Here is an 18,424-nt window from a genome sequence, read left to right as displayed (position 1 = left end):
CACCAGCAGGTCATACACCTGATTTCCCATCTGCAGATGGGAACAGACTCAGTGTTTTCTTAGTTCAACACAGAAATGGTGATTTCCTTCTCTGGGGTGTAAAGAGCCATTTCTGAGTCAGTGGCAGCAGCGTTGGGTTCCTGTCTCATACAGTTAGTGCTGAGATAGGTCTGATTTTTGTCACATCAGGACCAAGTCATGTTGCAGTTAGGTTGGAAATGTAGCCCAAAGCAGGTGATATCCACCTAAGGATAAAGAACTGAAAACTTTGGATCTTTGTGGCAACAACTTGGTTTTGTGTTGTTTTTCCTCTGTCATTTCAGTGCTGTGTTCACCTGGACCAACCTGCTGGTGGTGGTGGTGGAGCTGTGTGGCTGTGAGCAGGAGGCTCTGGATTTGGTGCCTCTGGTTACCAACGTGGTGCTGGAGGAGCATTACCTGATTGTGGGGGTGGTGGTGGTGGTGGATCCTGGAGTCATCCCCATCAATTCCCGAGGCGAGAAGCAACGGATGCACCTCCGGGACAGTTTCCTGGCAGATCAGCTGGACCCCATTTACGTGGCCTACAACATGTGATGGGAGCACACAGTGGTCAGGGCGCTTATGGAAGTGAAGCTGGTGAAAATTACTAATACTTGAGCTAAAGTTTGAGGTTGCTGCCACATTCCTTCCCTCCCGTCCTGGGGGTTTCAGTCCTGCTGGGGTGAAGGAAGTGGGAGAAGCAACAGCAAACGTTTGTAACAGTTTACTGAACCATGAGCTTTAGAGAACTGCAAAGGGGGAAAGTGGGTGAGCTACGAAATCCCCAAGGCCTTTACAGTAGTGTTACTTTTTCACCCGTTGTACATATTTGTATTTTTATCTAATCCCGGGTTAGGATTCTATAAGGGGTGGGTTTATTTAGTTAAGATAATAAACTATTAAGAAAAGGGTCATCAGAGTTCTGCAGTTCCCTACTCCATGATCTCCTTTGCATCTGGAGCTGTTCTTCCCACGGGATCACACAACTTATTGACAATTGTGCCATGACCAAATCAATAACTTACAGAATCAGAGTTACTTATTCATATAGAGATTTCTGGAATTTAAAAAGAATTTTGCCTATATTTTAAATATGTAAATATTATTATACATAATTCACTTAGATAGAAAATTAACTTGGCTAGTGAGGGCAGCTGAAGGTTGATGTTTTTAAGGACAGGTGACTTTTGTGGTCCTCAGCATCATGGCATTGGCTTAGGCACAATGTGAGATGCTCCCACCTTCCCCAGGTTTCTGATTTCATTTGCATCTTTATTCTGGCCAGAAGTGTGCAGAACCCTTTGGTTTTAAGGCACATCTTTCTCCAGGAGGCTGAATTCAGCATGGAACTGGGGAGAAATGGCAGTGCAGGGAAGGAGCTGAGGGGCAGCCTCTGCCTCATCCTGGGGCACCGGGTGTGGAAATGGAAACCATTCCTCAGGCTGACACACAGGTGAATCCCTGCTTGTGCCATTCCCCTGGGATTCCTTCAGCTCCCTGCAGGCAGAGCAGAGCTGCTGTGAGCAGGCTGTAGTGGAAACTGGGAGCAAACAAAAAACGCTTTCCTCAAAGCATTCCCCGAAAGAATGGGAGAATTCCAGGTTTAAGTCAGACACAATTTTACTGGAGGATCCAGCAATTCTGGCAAACACATTGTTAAATAACATTGTGAAAATTGCTGTCCCAGCCTTCCACATCTCCTGTGTCAGCTCCAGCATTAGGGAATGGAAGAAAGAGAAACCTGAAAGCAGCAGGTACAAGCTCTTCCTGCTGGGAGAAAGCTGGTGGTTGAGCTTTGACTCAAAATTATCTCTTTTTTTTTTTTAAAGTTCTTCATCTTTTAACAGCAATTACACTTCTCTGGGTGCTAATATATGATTTTGGAAGCTTCGGGAGCTGCTACCAGATCCTGCAACAGGGTTTTTTGAGTCAGATGTGGTATACAGTGTAAATAAACTTTTCAGATGTTCCAGATTACCTCACAAAAAAAGTTTTTAGGCAGTTTTTAAAAGGTTTGTGGTGTGGACTTGGAAGATCCTGTGGCAGTTACTGGAACAGAGTCCAGTGGATCCACAAGCAAACCCCAGCTGTGTCCTTGAAAAGCTCCTGCTGCATCCTGGTGGCTCCTCACTGAAAACAGGAGCTTTAAAACTCAGAAGCTTCAAATGGTATTTTTGAAAAATATTTGGTGGGGAAATAGGAACTGGAAGTTCTGTGGCAGGTCTGGACTTAAGGTTCTTTGCAAACACTTTGGTTTCAGGGGCACATTTTGGAACCTTGTCTGTGTTTTCCACCTGCAGAATATGCACAAAATCTACAATATATTTAGTTTTAACAAATTGAACACAAAGTGGGGACAGTGGCAGGTCAAAGACTAAAACACTTGGTCCTGCAGCTTATTTTGGGTGTAAAGTGCATAAAGGGTGTTCTCCCCTTTCAGCCAGAAAATTCCTGTTATTCCATGTTCTTTGTCACCATTTTTGTGTTTCCTGCACAGCCCAGGCCTGGCCAAGCAGCTTCACTCCAGTGTGACCTTTCCAGGAAAAACTGGTGGTCTTGAACCTTTTTCTTTACTCAAGGCTTTAGATAAATTGTTTCAACAAACATTTTTTGTCCGCTGAAGTAGATTTTAAGTCCAATCCCAGGATTGTCTTTTATTTTTATTCGTGATTTTTCACAAATAAAACAACGTGTGTATTAATTCCATCAAACGTGGCAGGTGAAATTCCTGAAATGGCATTTTTGATTTGTGACTGGATTGATCTTTTTTTATTTTTATTTTTTCCCTTATTTTTTGGTTTGGATAGGTCCTGATAGCTTCCTGTGGTTTGAGGTTTTATCTTGCAAGTTCCCCGTGCGCTCCAGATCTTCCAGCACGCTCCATTTCTGTGTGCTGGGGAACTGCAGGACAGTGCCCATGGGATGAGAGGACATTCCAGGGACAAGGAGAAGCTGCTCAGTTTGGCTTCCCTGAATTCCCTGAGCACTTTTGAGAGTTTTCTGTAAATCCATTTCCCACAGCGCCGGAGAGGAGGAGGGATGGAGCTGGGGCTCTGGAACCCCCAAAATTCCACCGCCAGCTCTGCTCAGGACTGAGCCTTCCACAGATCATTCCGCTCCTCTCTCTGTAGCAGGGGATGGTATTTCCGTGTTTTTTGGGGAGCAAAGCAAGATCTTTCACTCCTGACATTGGCAGGTGGGCAGGGCTGGGTGCTTCTCCCAAAAATCAGCCTCTCCCCCTGGTGTGGCTGCAGCTGCTGGGCTTGCACAGGGCTCATTATTCCCTTTTCTTGCCCCTGGGGTTCCAACTTAGCTGCAGTGAAACTGAAAAACTGGGAGTTCTTCCCACTGGACTGAAGTGTATTGTGTGTTGTCTCACTGTTTCTGAATCTTCTCTGAGCAAACGCTGTGGGAACAGGACAGATTTGTCCCGTTTTGTTAGAATTTGCACTTCATTTCTGGTTTAAATCAATTCAGCTGTGTCCTACTAACTGTCCTAAAATAAGGTTATAAAAACCAGATCAATTTTAGCCCTAGATGCTTTTTTTTTTTTTTTTTTTTTGCTTTTATTTCTGTCAACCTCTTTCTCATTGTCCAATCCAGACTCCGGCATTCTGTAATTATGTATAAAGGTTTTATTTATTTAAAACTAGATTAGTTACATTTTTAAATTTAACACCTGGCTGGACAGTGTCCCATTAACGCATTGATTGTGTTTCCTTTGTCTTGTGTTAATAAATATTGATGCCTGGTTGCTTGTTTAGTCCTTCCAGCGCTGTTTCCATGAAGGAATTTTATTTTTAAGGAAGAAAGCGCGGGTTAAAATTGATCCTGGGCAGAGGGAGAACTTGTAAGTACCTTATATTTTGTCAGTTGTATGGAGGAGTGTTGGAGTTCTGGGGGTGTGAAGGAGCTGGGCTGGGCTGTGTCCTGGACCTGTAGCTTTGGGAATCAATTTTTGGGGATCGGAGCAGGGAGTGGAGCTGGAGAAGGGGCTGGGGAATCCTGAGGGAGCTGGAAAGGGGCTCAGCTGGAGAAAAGGGGGATCAAGGGGAATTTCTGCCTCTGCACAGCTCCTGACAGGAGGGGACAGCCGGGGGATTTGGATTCGGGATTCATCGCAGGGAACAGGGACAGAGGAGAGGGAATGGCCTCAGGGGGGACACAGCAGGAATTTCCCCCTTTCCATGGGGTCAGGAATTGGAGGTGCCACTCAGAGCTCTGGGCTGGGGACAAGCTTGGACTCGATGTCTCGGAGGGATTTTTCAACCTCAGGAATTCCGGGATCCTGTGAAAATCAGATTCCTGTGAATTCCTAGAGATGCTTGGCTGCAGTTGGTGCTTTACAGGGAACACTGAATTTCCTGTGCTCCCCAGCGATGGCTGAGGAACTGTCCCGTGATGGGGGCCGACGACCGGATCCCAAATCCTTACTGTGATCCTAAAATCGCTGTGGAATATCCCTGAGAGGGACCAAACCCCGTCACCTGCCGCTTCCTTAAAACCCCTCAGTGCCAGCGGCCCGGCCGTGAGGAATCGCGGCCACAGTCCTGCCACACTCCGAGCGGGACGTGCCGGTGAAACCCGGCCGCACTGCCCTTTGCCCACGGCTGGGCGCGGGATTTTCGGGATTTTCGGGCTTTTCCCGCCGCGGTGGCGATCGCGCTCCCAGACCGCGAGTTCCCGCCCGCACCGCGCCGCTCCCACCGGCAGGGGCGCTGTTCCCGCGCCGTGCCCGTGAGCGGCGCTCTGCCGCCTCCTCTCTGTGGTGCGCCCGGGCGGGGCCGGCTCCAGGCGGCCGCTCTAGCCCGGCGCCCGCGCGCTCCGCGCCGCTGGGGCTCTATGGCGGGGGCCCCTGGGCGCGCACTCTATGGTCGCGGCCCGCCCCCCCCGCCGGCGCCGCTTCCCTGAGGCGGGACCGGGCCGGGACCGGGGCCGGGACCCGGCGGCGGCTCCGGCGCTCCTCACGCGTGGCCCTGCGGGGCTCTGAGGTAAGCGCGGGCTGGGGAGGCCGCCCCGTCCCCCTCGGCCCGCCCGCCGCTTTTCCCCCCCCGTCCGCCCCCGCGGGCCGTGAGGGGACGGGCACAGGCCGCGGCCTCGGCGCGGCGGCCGCTGCGGAAACCGCGGGGAGTTCCCCCCGCAGCCGGGCCTGAGGCGCTGCCCTGCGGCCTGGGGCTGCTGCCGGGCCCGGGCCCGCTCGCCCCTGGGACGGAGAAAAGGCTTCGGAGGGGTGACGAGGAGCCCCGGGTGCCGCTCCCCTCAGGGATGGGGGAAAGGTGCTCTGGGGGTGCCCGCGGCTCCAGCCGGTCCCGGGCAGCGGTGGCTGGGTCCCCGAGCCCTGCCCGGGCACAAATTCGGCTTTATCGCTAACTAAACCGCCGTTAATGGACGTCCCTACTCGGTCTCTATGAATTTTGCCCCAGACCCGTGTCTGAGCCTTGACTTCAGTGCTCAGTGAGGATCGGGTGGAGCCAGGGCGGTATAAATGATAAAAATGATGATCTAAATAATTTCTGGGCTATTTTTCTCTCACAACCATCATATCCCTGATGCGAATAGAATATTGACATCTTTAGGCTGCAGCGTTTATTCCTGAAGCTCTTGTCAGGGGATATTCCTGTATAGGCTGGAATTACGGGAGTGGGAGAAATCCTAGGAGGAAAGTGCTCCTGGAGTTTTAAGGAATAACTTTGTGTGTTTGTGGAATGGAATCTGGAGCAGTGACTGGGCACCTTGACTCAAGACTGCTCTCTTGCTCTCTGGCACATCTGGTGGGATGTGCTGCCCTTTGCTCTGTCTTTTACTGATTTCTGTGAGGAAAAAAAAAGGAGTTTTCCGGGTGAGCAAATTTTCTCCAAGTGTCCTAATGGCAAATTTAGGTAAATAATATTTTCAGTGCTGAAAGCAGCTGATTTTGAGGACCCCAAATTCCCCTAGATTACTTAAGTATCATTTAAGAAAATTGAAATCCCTTTGTACAATTTATAAATGTCAGAATTTGACTTGTGTCACTATTTGAGACTCGAATTCTTTGTCAAATATTCTTGATTTCTGATGTTATAAAAAATACAATCATTTGGCTCTTACAGTATTTCAGTGATGAAACATCATTCAGACCCTTCTTCTACTCAGTTTGCAAAACAGAACTTGGTTTCTTCCCCCGGTGCTCTCTGTAGCACTTAATTAGGGAATTTCCAGAATTGGGGAATCAGTGGAAGTTGTGGGAATGGGTTTCCTTTTTTAATTGATGCTCCTTGAGCATGTCAGGTGTTTCTGGTGGGTTTGTGTGGTGGTTCGTGCACTCTGAGGTATTTGGAGGGTGTCTGTGAACTTTGAGAAATGAAATGTGTCCCGATGGGCTGTGACATTCCTGTTCATGTTTCAGAGGAAGGCGGTTTTGAGGCTCAGGTTTGAGGTAGGATGAGTTTTCTTGGCTGGAGGGAGATGATGCCCAGAATTTTAGGAGTTCCTTAAAGCAAATTTCATGAGCTGCTGTTGCAAAATCCTTTCAGTTAAATGACTTCTGAGGTGGAGCTGCACGGAGACTTTGGGTTTACTGTGAAAATCATCACCCTTACCTGCCTGGGTATACAAATGTGGTGTTTGTACAGACTGGGACAATAATCATTCTCTGGAGGATAAAGCCTTGCTGTCTCTTGTCAGTGCTCTGTGACTGCAAAATTCTTCCTTCACCCCAAAGAGAGCTCCTGCTTTCAGCTAAATAAATTAAATGCAGTTTCAGAGCAGTTTTATCCAGGTATTATCCTTTTTGCTGCTTCTTCTTAGAGCTTGAGACCTGCAGGTTGAGGTTTTCCTCCCATTCCAGGGGGAAATTCCTGGTTTTCCAGCTAAATAAAGTTAAAGGCAGGGGAGTCTTGTGTGGCACTCACGTCCCCAGAGGCTGTGAGGTGCAGGATGAATTTCCATCTTGTTGCAATCCTTGCTAAATCTTTTTATTGACTGCTGTTGAATGGGTAATTAAATATTCCAGAGCAAGCAGAGATGAACTAAACTCAAAACTCATATTTCTAATGAGAAATGCTTTATCTTTTATTCCTGTAAGCAGAACTTCACAGCAGTGAAAGAAAGGTCAGCAAAACCCTCTGTGCTTTCCCCCTGGGGTGTTTCTTTGGGGTGGTTTTATTGGTTTCAGTGTTTCTTGGAGGCTGTTCTGAGTCTTTCATGGGACAGTAAGAGAGAGAAACGAAGAGCAGAGAGCAGGGAGGGCAGGCTGTGGTTTTGCACTACAGAAATGAACAGAGCTTTCTGTAGCACTGGAAATTTATTGTCATTTTTGCTGCTGTCTGGATTTCGGTTTGAGGGGCCTTTGTTACCTGAGACACTTTGCAGGGTGCAGAATTTTCCTTTATAAAATCCAAAACTGTGTTTGAGGACGGACAAAGTTGTGTCCAGTGCAGGTTCATCATTAGTTCTGCTCATGATCTTGCAGTGGTTGATGTTTGCAGCCACAGGGGAGGCTCCATCACGGGCTGGGGAAGGTTTGGGCTGTGCTGTAAAGGACACAAACCATGGGTTGGTTTTGGCTGCAAGAGACCTTAAGGGACAGGGGATCACCTTGCACCATCCCAGCCTGGCCTTGGGCACTGCCAGGGATGCAGGGGCAGCCTCAGCTTCTCTGGCCCCTGTGCCAGGGCTGCCCACCCTGCCAGGCAGGAATTTCTGCCAGGGTCCCATCCAGCCCTGCCCTCTGGCAGTGGGAAGCCGTTCCCCATGTCCTGCACTACCCTGTAAATGCCCTCTCTGCATCCTCCCTGCAGCTCCTTCAGCTGCTGCAGAGGCACAGTTCTGGTCCCCTGAAGCTTCTCTTTTCCAGGCTGAACAATCCCAGTTCTCCCAGCTCTTCCTCACAGCAGAGCTGCCCCATCAATCAATCAATCAATCAATCAATCACCAGTTTCCAGCAGTTTTCTCCCTCCAAAGCCCTGCTTTGGTGACTTTCTGGGGGTCCTGCAGCAGGACCCCTCGGAGCAGGGAGGCAGCAGGAGCAGGACTCTGCTCTGGGTTGACTCTTCCCCCCAGGAGCCTTCACTGGGCTGCGTGCTGTGGTTGGGCTCAGCAGGGAAAAATCAGTGACTCACATTTCCACAGAAAGAAATGTAATTTCCAGTCTCATAGCAACTGTCCTTTCAACACTTTCAAACCTTCTGTGACAAAATGTTTAACACTCACCCATCAGCTTCTAATGCTCCAGGCTGGTCCGCCCACCACCCCAGCTGAAACCTGCATTTGTGCATCCCTGAATCCCCCAGAATCCGAGGGGGGATGCTGGCAAGACGTTGAACAGTTAAATATAAAACCTTAGACATGAGAGAAGTGTTGCTGACTGCATTACATCAAGACAGAGTGACTCTTAAAATTCAAAACTGTGTTCTCTTCACTTTGATTTGAGTCCCTGGTTTGTTTTTATACACCTTCAGATAGTTTAAAATAGGTTTGGCTGGTGGCTTAGCTAAAATATTTTTGGAAATTATCTTACTTAGAGAAAGACATTCTTTAGTATAAAGAATCTTGATTTTCTTCCTGGATCATCCTTCAAACTGAAAGAGAGCAGGGTTAGATGGGATATTGGGAATTAGGTATTAATGGGATTGTAGCAGGATGGTGAGGCCCTGGCACAGGTGGAGCTGTGCCATCCTGGAAGGGCCCAAGGCCGGGTTGGACAAGGCTTGGAGCAACCTGGAGTAGTGCCAGGTGTCCTTGCCCATGGCAGGGGTGGCACTGGATGGGCTTTAAGGTCCCTCCCAGCCCAAACCAGTCCATGACTGATTGTGTGTCCTTCACAGCACAGAGCAAACCTGCTCCACTGCCAGCCTGGGCTCAGGAGGTGACCCCGGGGCGGGGGCTTCACCTGCCCAACCCACAGGGGGAGCAGGGCAGGGTCCCAGCGAGCCCCTCCCCTCGAGGAGGCACAGGAGGGTTCGGGTGGTGATGGGAAGTGACAAAAACCCAGGCTGTGCCTTCATAATGGCAACGGTGGAGGGCAGAGAGCTCATCCAACACCTCCCAGAGAGACCAGAACCATCAGGCAGGCACCGAGGCTGTAAAACACTGGTGCAGCTGGGCACCTGTCTGCTCTGCAAATGCTTTACTAACCTGATTGAACTGCTTTTCTCACAGCTGATGATGGAAGAGGTGCACAAGGGCAGCAGCAGCAGCAGCTCTGTCACGTCCCAGCCCTCAGCTGTACAAGGTACAACCCTCCAGGCAGCTCAGCTCTCTCATATTGCTCAACAGGTAAAGCCTGGGCTGGATCTCAGCAAACATTTCAGGGAGTTCTGAGCCACTTTCATGTGCTACAAACTATAGAGACATTCTTAGAAGTGCTCAGAGAAGAAAAAAACAGAAAGAGGCTAAGAAAAATGAGTTTGTTTGATGGTGGGTGACATAAAATTAATGATCAAGTGTTTAAAAGCTATTTTTTGTGTTTGTACAATGCAGAAGTGCAGCCCAGATCTGGGGTTAGTCCTCCACAGGAGCTGCTCAGGAATAAAATGAGGGCCTGGTTTCATTTTTTTTTCTTAGAAAAAGCATTTCCAGCTCCTTTTGTAGTAGCAGCAATCCTGGGTGCTCAGCACCATGGAAACCCTTGGATTTTAGCCCAACATGAATATATTTAATCTAATAAACCATATGAACTTGAAAATTGAGATTTTTCCTCTAAGGTAACATCCATGGCAGAGCTGTAACCTGAATCCCTTCGAACTGGTGAAGGAGTGAATCCTTCCAGGAGGGTTTTCCTGGGAGAAAGCAATTTTTGCAGCAATTTTTGCACTGTTTATCCTGTGAGGCAATTGGGATTTTGATGCAAAATTTAGATATAGGAAAGGAGAGAATATCAGCTGTCCTGGGGTTTGTTTCCAGGCTGGTTTCCTGATCTGTTTTTATCTAAAGTTCTGGTTGTCCCTTAATATTGTGAGTTATGATACAAAAGTAGCATTCATTGGAAATTCAGCTGTGTGTATTTTAATGATCCCCTCGTCTTATGTATTTCAGATGAATAAAAGTACTGAAGGAATTTAATTACAGAAGTGGTTATTTACCTACAATATTCATGTATAACTTGAATTATTTTTGTTTTGAGAACATATGGAAATGTGAACAATATAAATTGAATTAAAGTGTAAAGACTCATGGGAGTTCAACATCAAAACTACAAACCCTCTAGGAAGCTGAAGCATTTTCATGTTTTTAATATGTTATGTAATATCACATATTTGATTATGTGACATAATGCCACATTTGATTTTCTCCAACCAAAGGAAATAACGAACTGTTTCAGCCTTTTTCATATGCAAATAATGTCTAAAACCTGTGCATCTTTAAAGGTTCTTTTGTGAGTTAATTAGAATTAAAATAAGCTGCTAATGGTTTTCCTACACGTGTTGCACTTCCTGAGTCCTGTGGCACAAAGGTTTTACTGATGGTTTCTGGTCTGTTGTAGATGTCTCTCAGAGGTTCTGCTCCCCTCACCGTCGTTCAGCTTCCTGGAGAGCAAGTGCAGGTCCAGGGAGTCATTCAGACAGCTCAGTCCTCCTCTGTGATCCACTCCCCTCAGGTGCAAACCGTGCAGGTAACTCCACACTGCCTTCAAATGCCCCAGATCTGCAGTTATGTAGGTGAGAAGATGGGAAAAGATGTGCAGAGGCTTCTCTGGCCCAGCTGCCTCTGTGCCCTGCTGTAAGAGACAGTGAGCAATCCAAGGACAGCCCTGTGGGATCCCTCCCTCATTTAGGCTTGAAATTGTTCCTGGTGGGAGTCACCTGTGGAGTCAAAATAAAACCATTTCAAGTCACCTCCCTTCATACAAAAATCCAATCCACAGCTCTGTAATTGGTGTCTTGGCAGTCAGGTGGGGTCTGACACCCAAAGGAGGGGAGTGGGGAATAACAGAATAATTCAGTAGTGGATTAAGATGAGTGTTTGGGAAGGTGGAGCTGTGTGAAGGGGAATGAGCTGCTGGCTGCTCTCTCGTGCTGGAACTCCCTGTCAGTGGTACCCAGGTCTCTGCTTGTGTCTCTTATCACTTGCCATGTGATTTTTGTAAGAGTCCCTTCCTGAAGGTGCCCAGGGAGCTCCAGGGAACCTGATCCTGCTCCTCTCAGTCCCTGCTGCAGAGCCCCTGGGCACCTGGAGTTCCACTGGGAAGCCACTGCCTGCCCTAAAACGCAGGGATTTGTCCCTGATCCTTGTCCCCCACTCCTCACAGCACACTAAATTGATCAGCCATGAGGAGCAGACCTGGCAGGGACTGTCAGCTGTCCCTGCTGTAGCATCAGAGCAGGGAGAGGAGAGCACTCAGGCACCTGCATTGGCTGCTGCTCGTTGGTGCTCGTGTCTCTGTTCAGTCTCTTTGTTTTTCCCTCCCCCTGGTTGCACAGTCCCCACTGACTGGATTCATTCCTTTTCTGTAATTTATGAACTTTGTGGCCTTGGTGGAGGGAAAAACAAAGTACAACATGAGCAGGTTTTTTTCCCTGCTGATCATAGGCTGCTCTGTCTCTGCAGTTCAGTGAGAGGCTTTTCCCAGAGCTCTGTGCATTCCTCTGCACTCTGTCACTGGCACACGGATAAGAGCAAATAAATATTTTGTTCACTTATAAGGAGCATCAGAGACAAAATTACACTTTGAACTGGATGAGCACGCAGTGGAATAATGAAAATTGTAGATAGTACTTTGCATATTTACTCCCTGATATGGTGCTGCCTTAAATACTCTTTTCACTGGACTTTCACATTCTCACCAACAAACCCCACTGCTCCTTTTCTACACACAAGATTCCAGGTGCTTTCTGTCTTTGTCCTGTACATCAGTGGTGCTCCTGTTCCCTTCCTCACCAGGTATCTTCCCTGTCTGAGAGTGAGGATTCTCAGGACTCCTCAGACAGCATTGGCTCCTCACAGAAGGCTCGAGGCATCTTGGCTCGTCGTCCATCCTACCGGTACGGGTGTGATACACTTGGTGTTTGTGTTTGAAACCAAAACAGCAGCCCCTTGCCATGGTTTTCAGTATTCTGCTGCCCTCCAGGTTGTTTCCTTTCCCTTGAAACACTCAGTGAATTTGTTCATGCCCTGAACTTTCTGAGCCATCATTGCTGTGAGGAAACTTTGACTCCACTAACTGGAGATTGGCCTCAGCAGGATTTTGTAAAGGGCAAAATGTTCACCAGCTGTAATTTTACTCAGTTGTATCATTTTACTGAAGTGAGGAGTGCAGTCAAATGTCAGACTCCTTTTTTCACAGAAAAATTTTGAAAGATCTTTCTTCTGAAGACACACGGGATAGAAAAGGAGATGAGGAAAGTCCTGGGGTCTCCACTGTCGCCTCCATGTCCGTTCCCACGCCCATCTACCAGACAAGCACTGGACAGTACAGTATGTTACCAAAATATCCTCAGTTTTTCTTCTACTTGCCTCAAAATACAGATTTCATTAAGTATTTGAGTAAGATGAAGGACAAGAGTTGGTTATTATCTAGTAGTCAATAAAGTTAGTACATAGCAGTAACTGATAGCTACAGACTTCAGATAAACTCAGTAATTTTAAGTTTTGCATATGAAGACATTTATGGGTATTGGTATGGAGCACACAGCAGTGTTCTTTGCTGGATTTAACCCAATACATCAGTGAAGACACAGAGATATATATATATATTTTTTTATATATATATATATATATATATATATATATATATATGTATTATAGGCCATACTAAAAGGCTCTTGTGGTATCAGAGAGGTATGAAAAAATGAGGGTTTGTTCTTTTGATGTTCCCACTTGGTGTTCGTGGTGCTTCACGCTACTCCTCTCCATCCTGTGATTGGGTGAGGCCCTGGCACAGGTGCCCAGAGCAGCTGTGGTGCCCCTGCATCCCTGGCAGTGCCCAGGGCCAGGCTGGACAGGCCTTGGAGCAGCCTGGGCTCGTGGGAGGTGTCCCTGCCACGGCAGGGGTGGCACTGGATGGGCTGTAAGGTCCCTCCCAACCCAAGCCATTGTAGGACACTGTGATTTACCTGTGTTTTCTGCTGTACAGCTCCAAATCCTCCTGTCCCTGTGCCTTCCCTTGCAGTTGCCATCGCGGCCAACGGGCTGCAGCTGGCGGGGCCGGGGGCGGACGCGGTGCAGGGACTGCAGACACTGACCATGGCCAACGCCGCCGCCTCCCAGCCCGGCACCACCATCCTGCAGTACGCCCAGACCTCGGACGGGCAGCAGATCCTGGTGCCCAGCAACCAGGTGGTGGTGCAGAGTGAGTACCCGGGGACACGGTGACAGCCCCGGCGCTGTGAGTGCCACCTGCTAACGCTGCCCCCTTTGTGTCCCTAGCTGCCTCTGGGGACATGCAGACGTACCAGATCCGCACCACACCCACCACCTCCTCCCTGCCCCAGACCGTGGTGATGACGTCCCCAGTCACCCTGACATCCCAGAGCAGCAAGACAGACGACCCGCAGCTGAAACGGGAGATCAGGCTGATGAAGAACAGGTACGTGAGTGCACCCTGTAGTAAACCCCATAGATTTAGGAAAAGCACCATGGAGGATATGAACAATAGGAATGCTGAAACAGCAAAAGAAAATTCCTGTTTTTCTGTCCTCCACCCCTTAACCTACCTCTGTAACCCTATAAGGCAATGTCATGTTAACCCCTTACCTATTGGTCAAGCTTGGATCCTTTCCAACCCTATAAAAGAAGCATACTGTACCCCATTAGGGGAGAAAGAAGAAGAGCAGAGACCCTTCACAGACCCCCCCAAATAAAGCCATCTTCGTGGAACAGCCTGCGCCTTCTCCTTCTCCTCTCTCTCCGTCTGCTGCAGCCTCCAGCCCGGGGCACCACTACCTAGCAAGCAGAGCTGAAATCCTGAGAGCTTGCAATCACTATAGAGCTGATAATCACCATGCTTGCTAGATGGTAGCCCTGAGGCCGTGGCATGAGCGAGCCCCGGGCACCCGGTCCCTACCCAGGGACTGAGCTCCTGAGCCCCATTGCTCTGCTTTATGATAAGGCCAAATAAGAGGCTTTATTAGCACCCCAGCTGCTTGGCGGGGGAGTTCAATCACGTGCAGTCACTGGGGCTGGAAAAGACTTCCAGGATCATAAAGCCCAACCTGTGACACATCTCCACCATAACAATGAGTGGCACATCCAGGGATGGGGACTCCAAACCTCCCTGCCAATGCCTGACCATCCTTTCCATGAGGAAATTCCTCCTGATGTCCAACCTGAACCTCCCCTGGCACAGCTTGAGGCAGTTTCCTCTTGTCCCGTCCCTGTTCCCTGGGAACAGAGCTTGACCCCCCTGGCCCTGGTTGCCCCTCATGTCAGGGAGTTGTGGAGAGGGAGGAGTTTCCCCCTGAGCCTCCTTCTCTACAGGCTGAGCCCCTTTCCCAGTTCCCTCAGGAGTTCTCCAGAGCCTTCTCCATGTGCTCCAGCCCCTTCCCTAGCTCCATTCCCAGCTCTGGGTGTGCTCCAGCCCATCCATATTTCTCTTGCAGTGAGGGTCCAGAACTGGAGGGGCCCCAGCAGTGTCCAGCACAGGGGGACAATCCCTGCCCTGGTGCTGTGCCACAGCCCAGGTGCCCTTGGCCTCCTTCCCCACCTGGGCACACCTGGCCTTGTGGCAGATGGTGACCCAAACATGGGAATTTGTGACCCAGACGTGCTCCCTTGAGTCTCCCAGTGTGGAGAAGCCAAAACTGGGTTTCCCCTGCAGACTGGCTGCCATTTGTGTTACCAGATCCTGCTGAATTTCCTGCTCTCCTCGGGCAGTTCTGGCTCGGTTTTGTTCCTCGCTGCAGCTCCAGCTCTCCTGTGTTGGTCAGTATTGTGACATTCAGAAAATAGATCTCACAGCTAAAATCAAGAACTCTGCTTCTCTGTTGCAGAGAAGCTGCCCGGGAGTGCCGTAGGAAGAAGAAGGAGTACGTGAAATGTTTGGAAAATCGAGTGGCAGTCCTGGAAAATCAGAACAAAACTCTAATTGAAGAGCTAAAAACTTTGAAAGATCTTTACTGTCATAAAAGTGTGTAAGAAGAGAAGGTAAAAACCTTTGGGGACTGGTGAAATATCAGAGGAGAATTTTTTTTTTATACTGAATTTTTTAAACTAGATGAAAGGTCAAAAATGAAACTTTTCTACCTAGATTTCACTGCTCAAAGACTCTATAGATTTTCTTTACAACATGTTGGTGACAAAGTACAAAGAGGAAACAAGAAAACCTCACCAAAATTCCTGCTGGCACAACTGGAAACTGCTAAATTCAAGATTGCAGCTACAGCAGAAGGACAGTCACGTGTGGCAAGGCAGGTGATGAGAGTTTCTTTGAAAATTCCTATGAATGCCTCTTATAAGGGAGGCAAAATTTGGTTACAAAGAAAAAACATGGGTGAAACAGAATCCTTGCCATAGCTGACATTATTAGTAACGTTTATAACCAGTGTATGTTTTGATTTCTTACTCTTTTTCAAGCCTTTTTCCTTCAGTTATTTGTCTGTAAATATTTTTATTTTAACCTGTAAGTTGGTCTTTACAGGTGCAGATGATAAAAAAGCTGATACTTTGCTCGAGGTATAAATTATGTTTTTACTCTTTCTCAGATGACAATTTAAAAAGTTGGGATGATTTTTTTTTTCCACGTTTGCCGTGTTTATCAGATTGGGGAAGGATCTGCAGAAGGCAGCAAGAGGCCTGGTCCTGGAAATGTCTGAGGCACAGAAAATTGTGTTGGTTTTCTTAGAGAATTCAACACATCAGTGACTTTAAAGCACAGTGAGAGGGGCAAGGACTGGTGACAAAAGTTCTGAAGAATTTCTGAGATGAAACTTCTCAAAGTTGTTCATTTCACAAGAGTTTGTTCTTAGTTCTGGGCATGAGAAACATTGATCATTGAAAATTAAATTGTGTGCTGATCATATCTACAATTAAACACTCAGTGCTTGTCCTGGCTGGGGATTCTCCTGGGCTTTGGAACATGAAACCAAATAGAAGAAAAATGATGTAGTAAAAAATGAAAGATCTATACCAAAGGGTTATGAGGTTCTAATCTCTGGTTTATTGCTGGAAGTAGTGCAAAATTACAATTTCCAGCCTAATTTTGTAAGGTAGGAGCTATTTTGCAAAGTAATGGTATCTTTGTAAGCAAATACTATATTGCAAACAGGGAGATGGTTGGTATATTTTGTAGCTAAATTGTGATCTTTACAAAACCTGAAATTGAGTTTCTATACGTATTTTGACAGTTTATATCTTTCATTTTAGTAACCAAATGAAATATTTTGTGAACCAGATTTTCAAGGATATATTTTTATGGATAGTACAAAGTCAAATGAGATCCTCTTTGGTGTAGGAGATACTTGAATTAATTTTGTATGTCTGTAGGCAACTTGCAGAAAAAACCAGATCCTAAAGAGTATTCGGGGGGGGGGGGAAAGGAGGAAAAATAAAAGAAATTAGGGCTTTTTACTCCCCAGAGCTGACAATATCTGCACATTCGATCTCATTGTGTCAGAGAGTCCAGTTTGTACAATTTAAACTTGTTTCAGGTGAAAATCAACAGTTTGACATGATCAGGACTCCTTTAGCTGGGGAACCTCTGTGCTTGGAGAGCCCCGAGCTGTCTGGCCGTGGGCTCTGGTGGGACACGGTCCTGGGCGAGGCGTGACCCCGCTGGTCAGGCTGTGGGCTGGGCAGGAGCTGAGGTGCCTGCAGTGCCCCTGCATGAGCAATGAACCATTTCCATGGCTGGGATGGAATCCTGCTTCCATTCTGTCAGCGGGGATTACACCTGGACTGTGCTGGTGGAGGCGGGAGAGCTCCGTGTGTGTCGTGCCTGCTCTGGATGGAGTTCCAAGCTGTGCTCCCTCCCTGGATGTGTAGTGCTTATCCCATGGTCAGTCAGTATTTTGGATTTTGCTCCTTTGGCAGTTAATGGACTTGTAGCAAGCAGAGCTCTTTGCCATGAGGAATCTGCATTCTGCAGTCTCCTGGTTAGTGGGCTAGAAAAAGGTTTTGGTTTTTTTTTTTCCCTGAAGTTCCTAAAAATCTCTGATTGTTGTGGGCACGAGCCCCAGTGCATTTCCTTTAGGCCAGGCTGGAGTGGGACTCCTGGTTGCCATCATGTCAGAAAAAAAAGCTTTGTGACCCATCAGAAATAAGGTTGGGAAAGTCCCAAACTGAGGGAGCTGCTCCTGGAGAGGTGTTGGTGTTTCCCATTTCTTTGGTGGAATTTCAGGAGAATTGAACAGCCTGGAATGTGCCTGGAACATGCACCTCAGAGAATTGGACCTTTCCTCAGCTGTGTGTGTAACCTGGCACGTGGGAGAGGGTTTGACCTACAGTTCTGAACTGCTTTGGGAACTCTGTGGTAGCTGATCCTCACTGTGTTCTCTTTTTTTCCTTTTGTAAGATGGAACAATAATAAACAAAAACTATCAAGTGTTAAGACTGTAAAAACCTGGTGGCCAATTCTTCTTGTATCCAGCAAGGGAAGCACCTGTCCTGCCAGACACACCAGGAGTCAATTTTTATACTCTTAAAATGGTGTGTTGGAAAGAACAGATGGTTTTTCATCATGGGAATATTAAACAGTAACACAAGTTCGCTCTTTAAGCACTCATCATGAAGTTCTTAGTTTGGATTTACTTTCAAATCTCAGTTTTAAAGAGTAAAATCTCATTCCTGAGGGTAAGAGATGCAGCAGCTGCTGCTGTTCTGCTGGTTGGTTCCAAACAGTCCGTGCTTTCCATGAATTGTAAATATTTGTTGAAACAATTAATGGTTGCAAATTTTGATCTTGGTAAATAAAGTCGCTAAAATATTATAATTCTGCTGGTCCCTATTTATTTTTAAGCTGCAGTGGTGGTGACCAGGTGGGAATACCTGTGTGGGATCAAGTGATATGACAGCCAGGAATAAATAATAGTCAATTTTAGTGGATTAAATGGTACTTGTACACACCTGCCAGTGCTAAAAATCATGAGTGCAGAACAGCTTTTACCTTCCTGCAGGGTTTTTTACCTTCTTAGTTTTCAGTAATAAAACTGAGCCACAGGTAAGGTTTTGTTAATTAAATGGTTAATTAAAACCTTAGTGTGCTCTGCTGGTTTTTACCCGGCAGAGGGAGCATCTGCCCTCCCCAGACCCCGGTGGCGTCACTGAGTGTATTTAACCCTCCGATGGCTGCAAAAGCACAGAAATAGGGTGGGAGGAAAGCGTTTCCAGTCGATAACATTTCTATATTCAATTTTCCTCATTAGTGCCGAGGCTGTTACTGTTTCCTCTCCTGTCAGTGTGGATATCAGAGGCAGGAAACAAAAAATACAATGGCAGACATGACTCCTAAAAAGTAAGTGCACATCCTTTGGCTCTTGGATTTATTGTCAGT

General features: G+C 47.4%; 2 protein-coding genes across 5 annotated transcripts in view; both read left to right on the top strand.

Moving 5' to 3' along the window:
* Positions 1–3,793, top strand: part of DIP2B (disco interacting protein 2 homolog B) — a 60,974-nt gene extending 57,181 nt beyond the window's left edge. For all 3 annotated transcript variants that reach the window (XM_071418902.1, XM_071418901.1, XM_071418900.1), the window contains one exon: positions 324–3,793. In XM_071418902.1, the coding sequence (XP_071275003.1) occupies positions 324–576 (253 nt within the window). In that variant the 3' untranslated portion in view covers positions 577–3,793. The remainder of the gene's footprint in view (positions 1–323) is intronic.
* A 994-nt stretch (positions 3,794–4,787) lies between these two features.
* On the top strand, positions 4,788–17,863 carry ATF1 (activating transcription factor 1). Of its 2 annotated transcripts, XM_071418903.1 has the most exons (8): positions 4,788–5,012; positions 9,160–9,276; positions 10,484–10,612; positions 11,881–11,981; positions 12,284–12,414; positions 13,109–13,288; positions 13,366–13,525; positions 14,928–17,863. In XM_071418903.1, exons 2-8 carry the CDS (start codon positions 9,163–9,165, stop codon positions 15,070–15,072), a joined length of 960 nt encoding a protein of 319 aa, XP_071275004.1. In that variant the 5' UTR covers positions 4,788–5,012; positions 9,160–9,162; the 3' UTR covers positions 15,073–17,863. The 2 variants fall into 2 exon arrangements, with proteins under 2 accessions (XP_071275004.1, XP_071275005.1); XM_071418904.1 differs by lacking the exon at positions 4,788–5,012 and having other exon boundaries at positions 9,160–9,232.
* Positions 17,864–18,424: the final 561 nt, after the last annotated feature.

Source organism: Agelaius tricolor, unplaced genomic scaffold, assembly GCF_023055355.1.
Source record: "Agelaius tricolor isolate 1412-34295 unplaced genomic scaffold, bAgeTri1.0.p SCAF_96, whole genome shotgun sequence".
Lineage (NCBI taxonomy): Eukaryota > Metazoa > Chordata > Aves > Passeriformes > Icteridae > Agelaius > Agelaius tricolor.
Note: the sequence above shows the minus strand (reverse complement) of the source record. Positions and strands in the feature narration are given on the sequence as shown.

What these genes read in the sequence shown, in the direction of transcription:
- ATF1 (XM_071418903.1), top strand. Translation starts at nt 9,163, where the DNA reads ATGATGGAAGAGGTGCACAAGGGCAGCAGCAGCAGCAGCTCTGTCACG. An exon ending in GCTCGTCGTCCATCCTACCG is followed by an intron (nt 11,982 to 12,283) that starts GTACGGGTGTGA and finishes CTTTTTTCACAG; the next exon opens with AAAAATTTTGAAAGATCTTT. An exon ending in GACAAGCACTGGACAGTACA is followed by an intron (nt 12,415 to 13,108) that starts GTATGTTACCAA and finishes CTTCCCTTGCAG; the next exon opens with TTGCCATCGCGGCCAACGGG.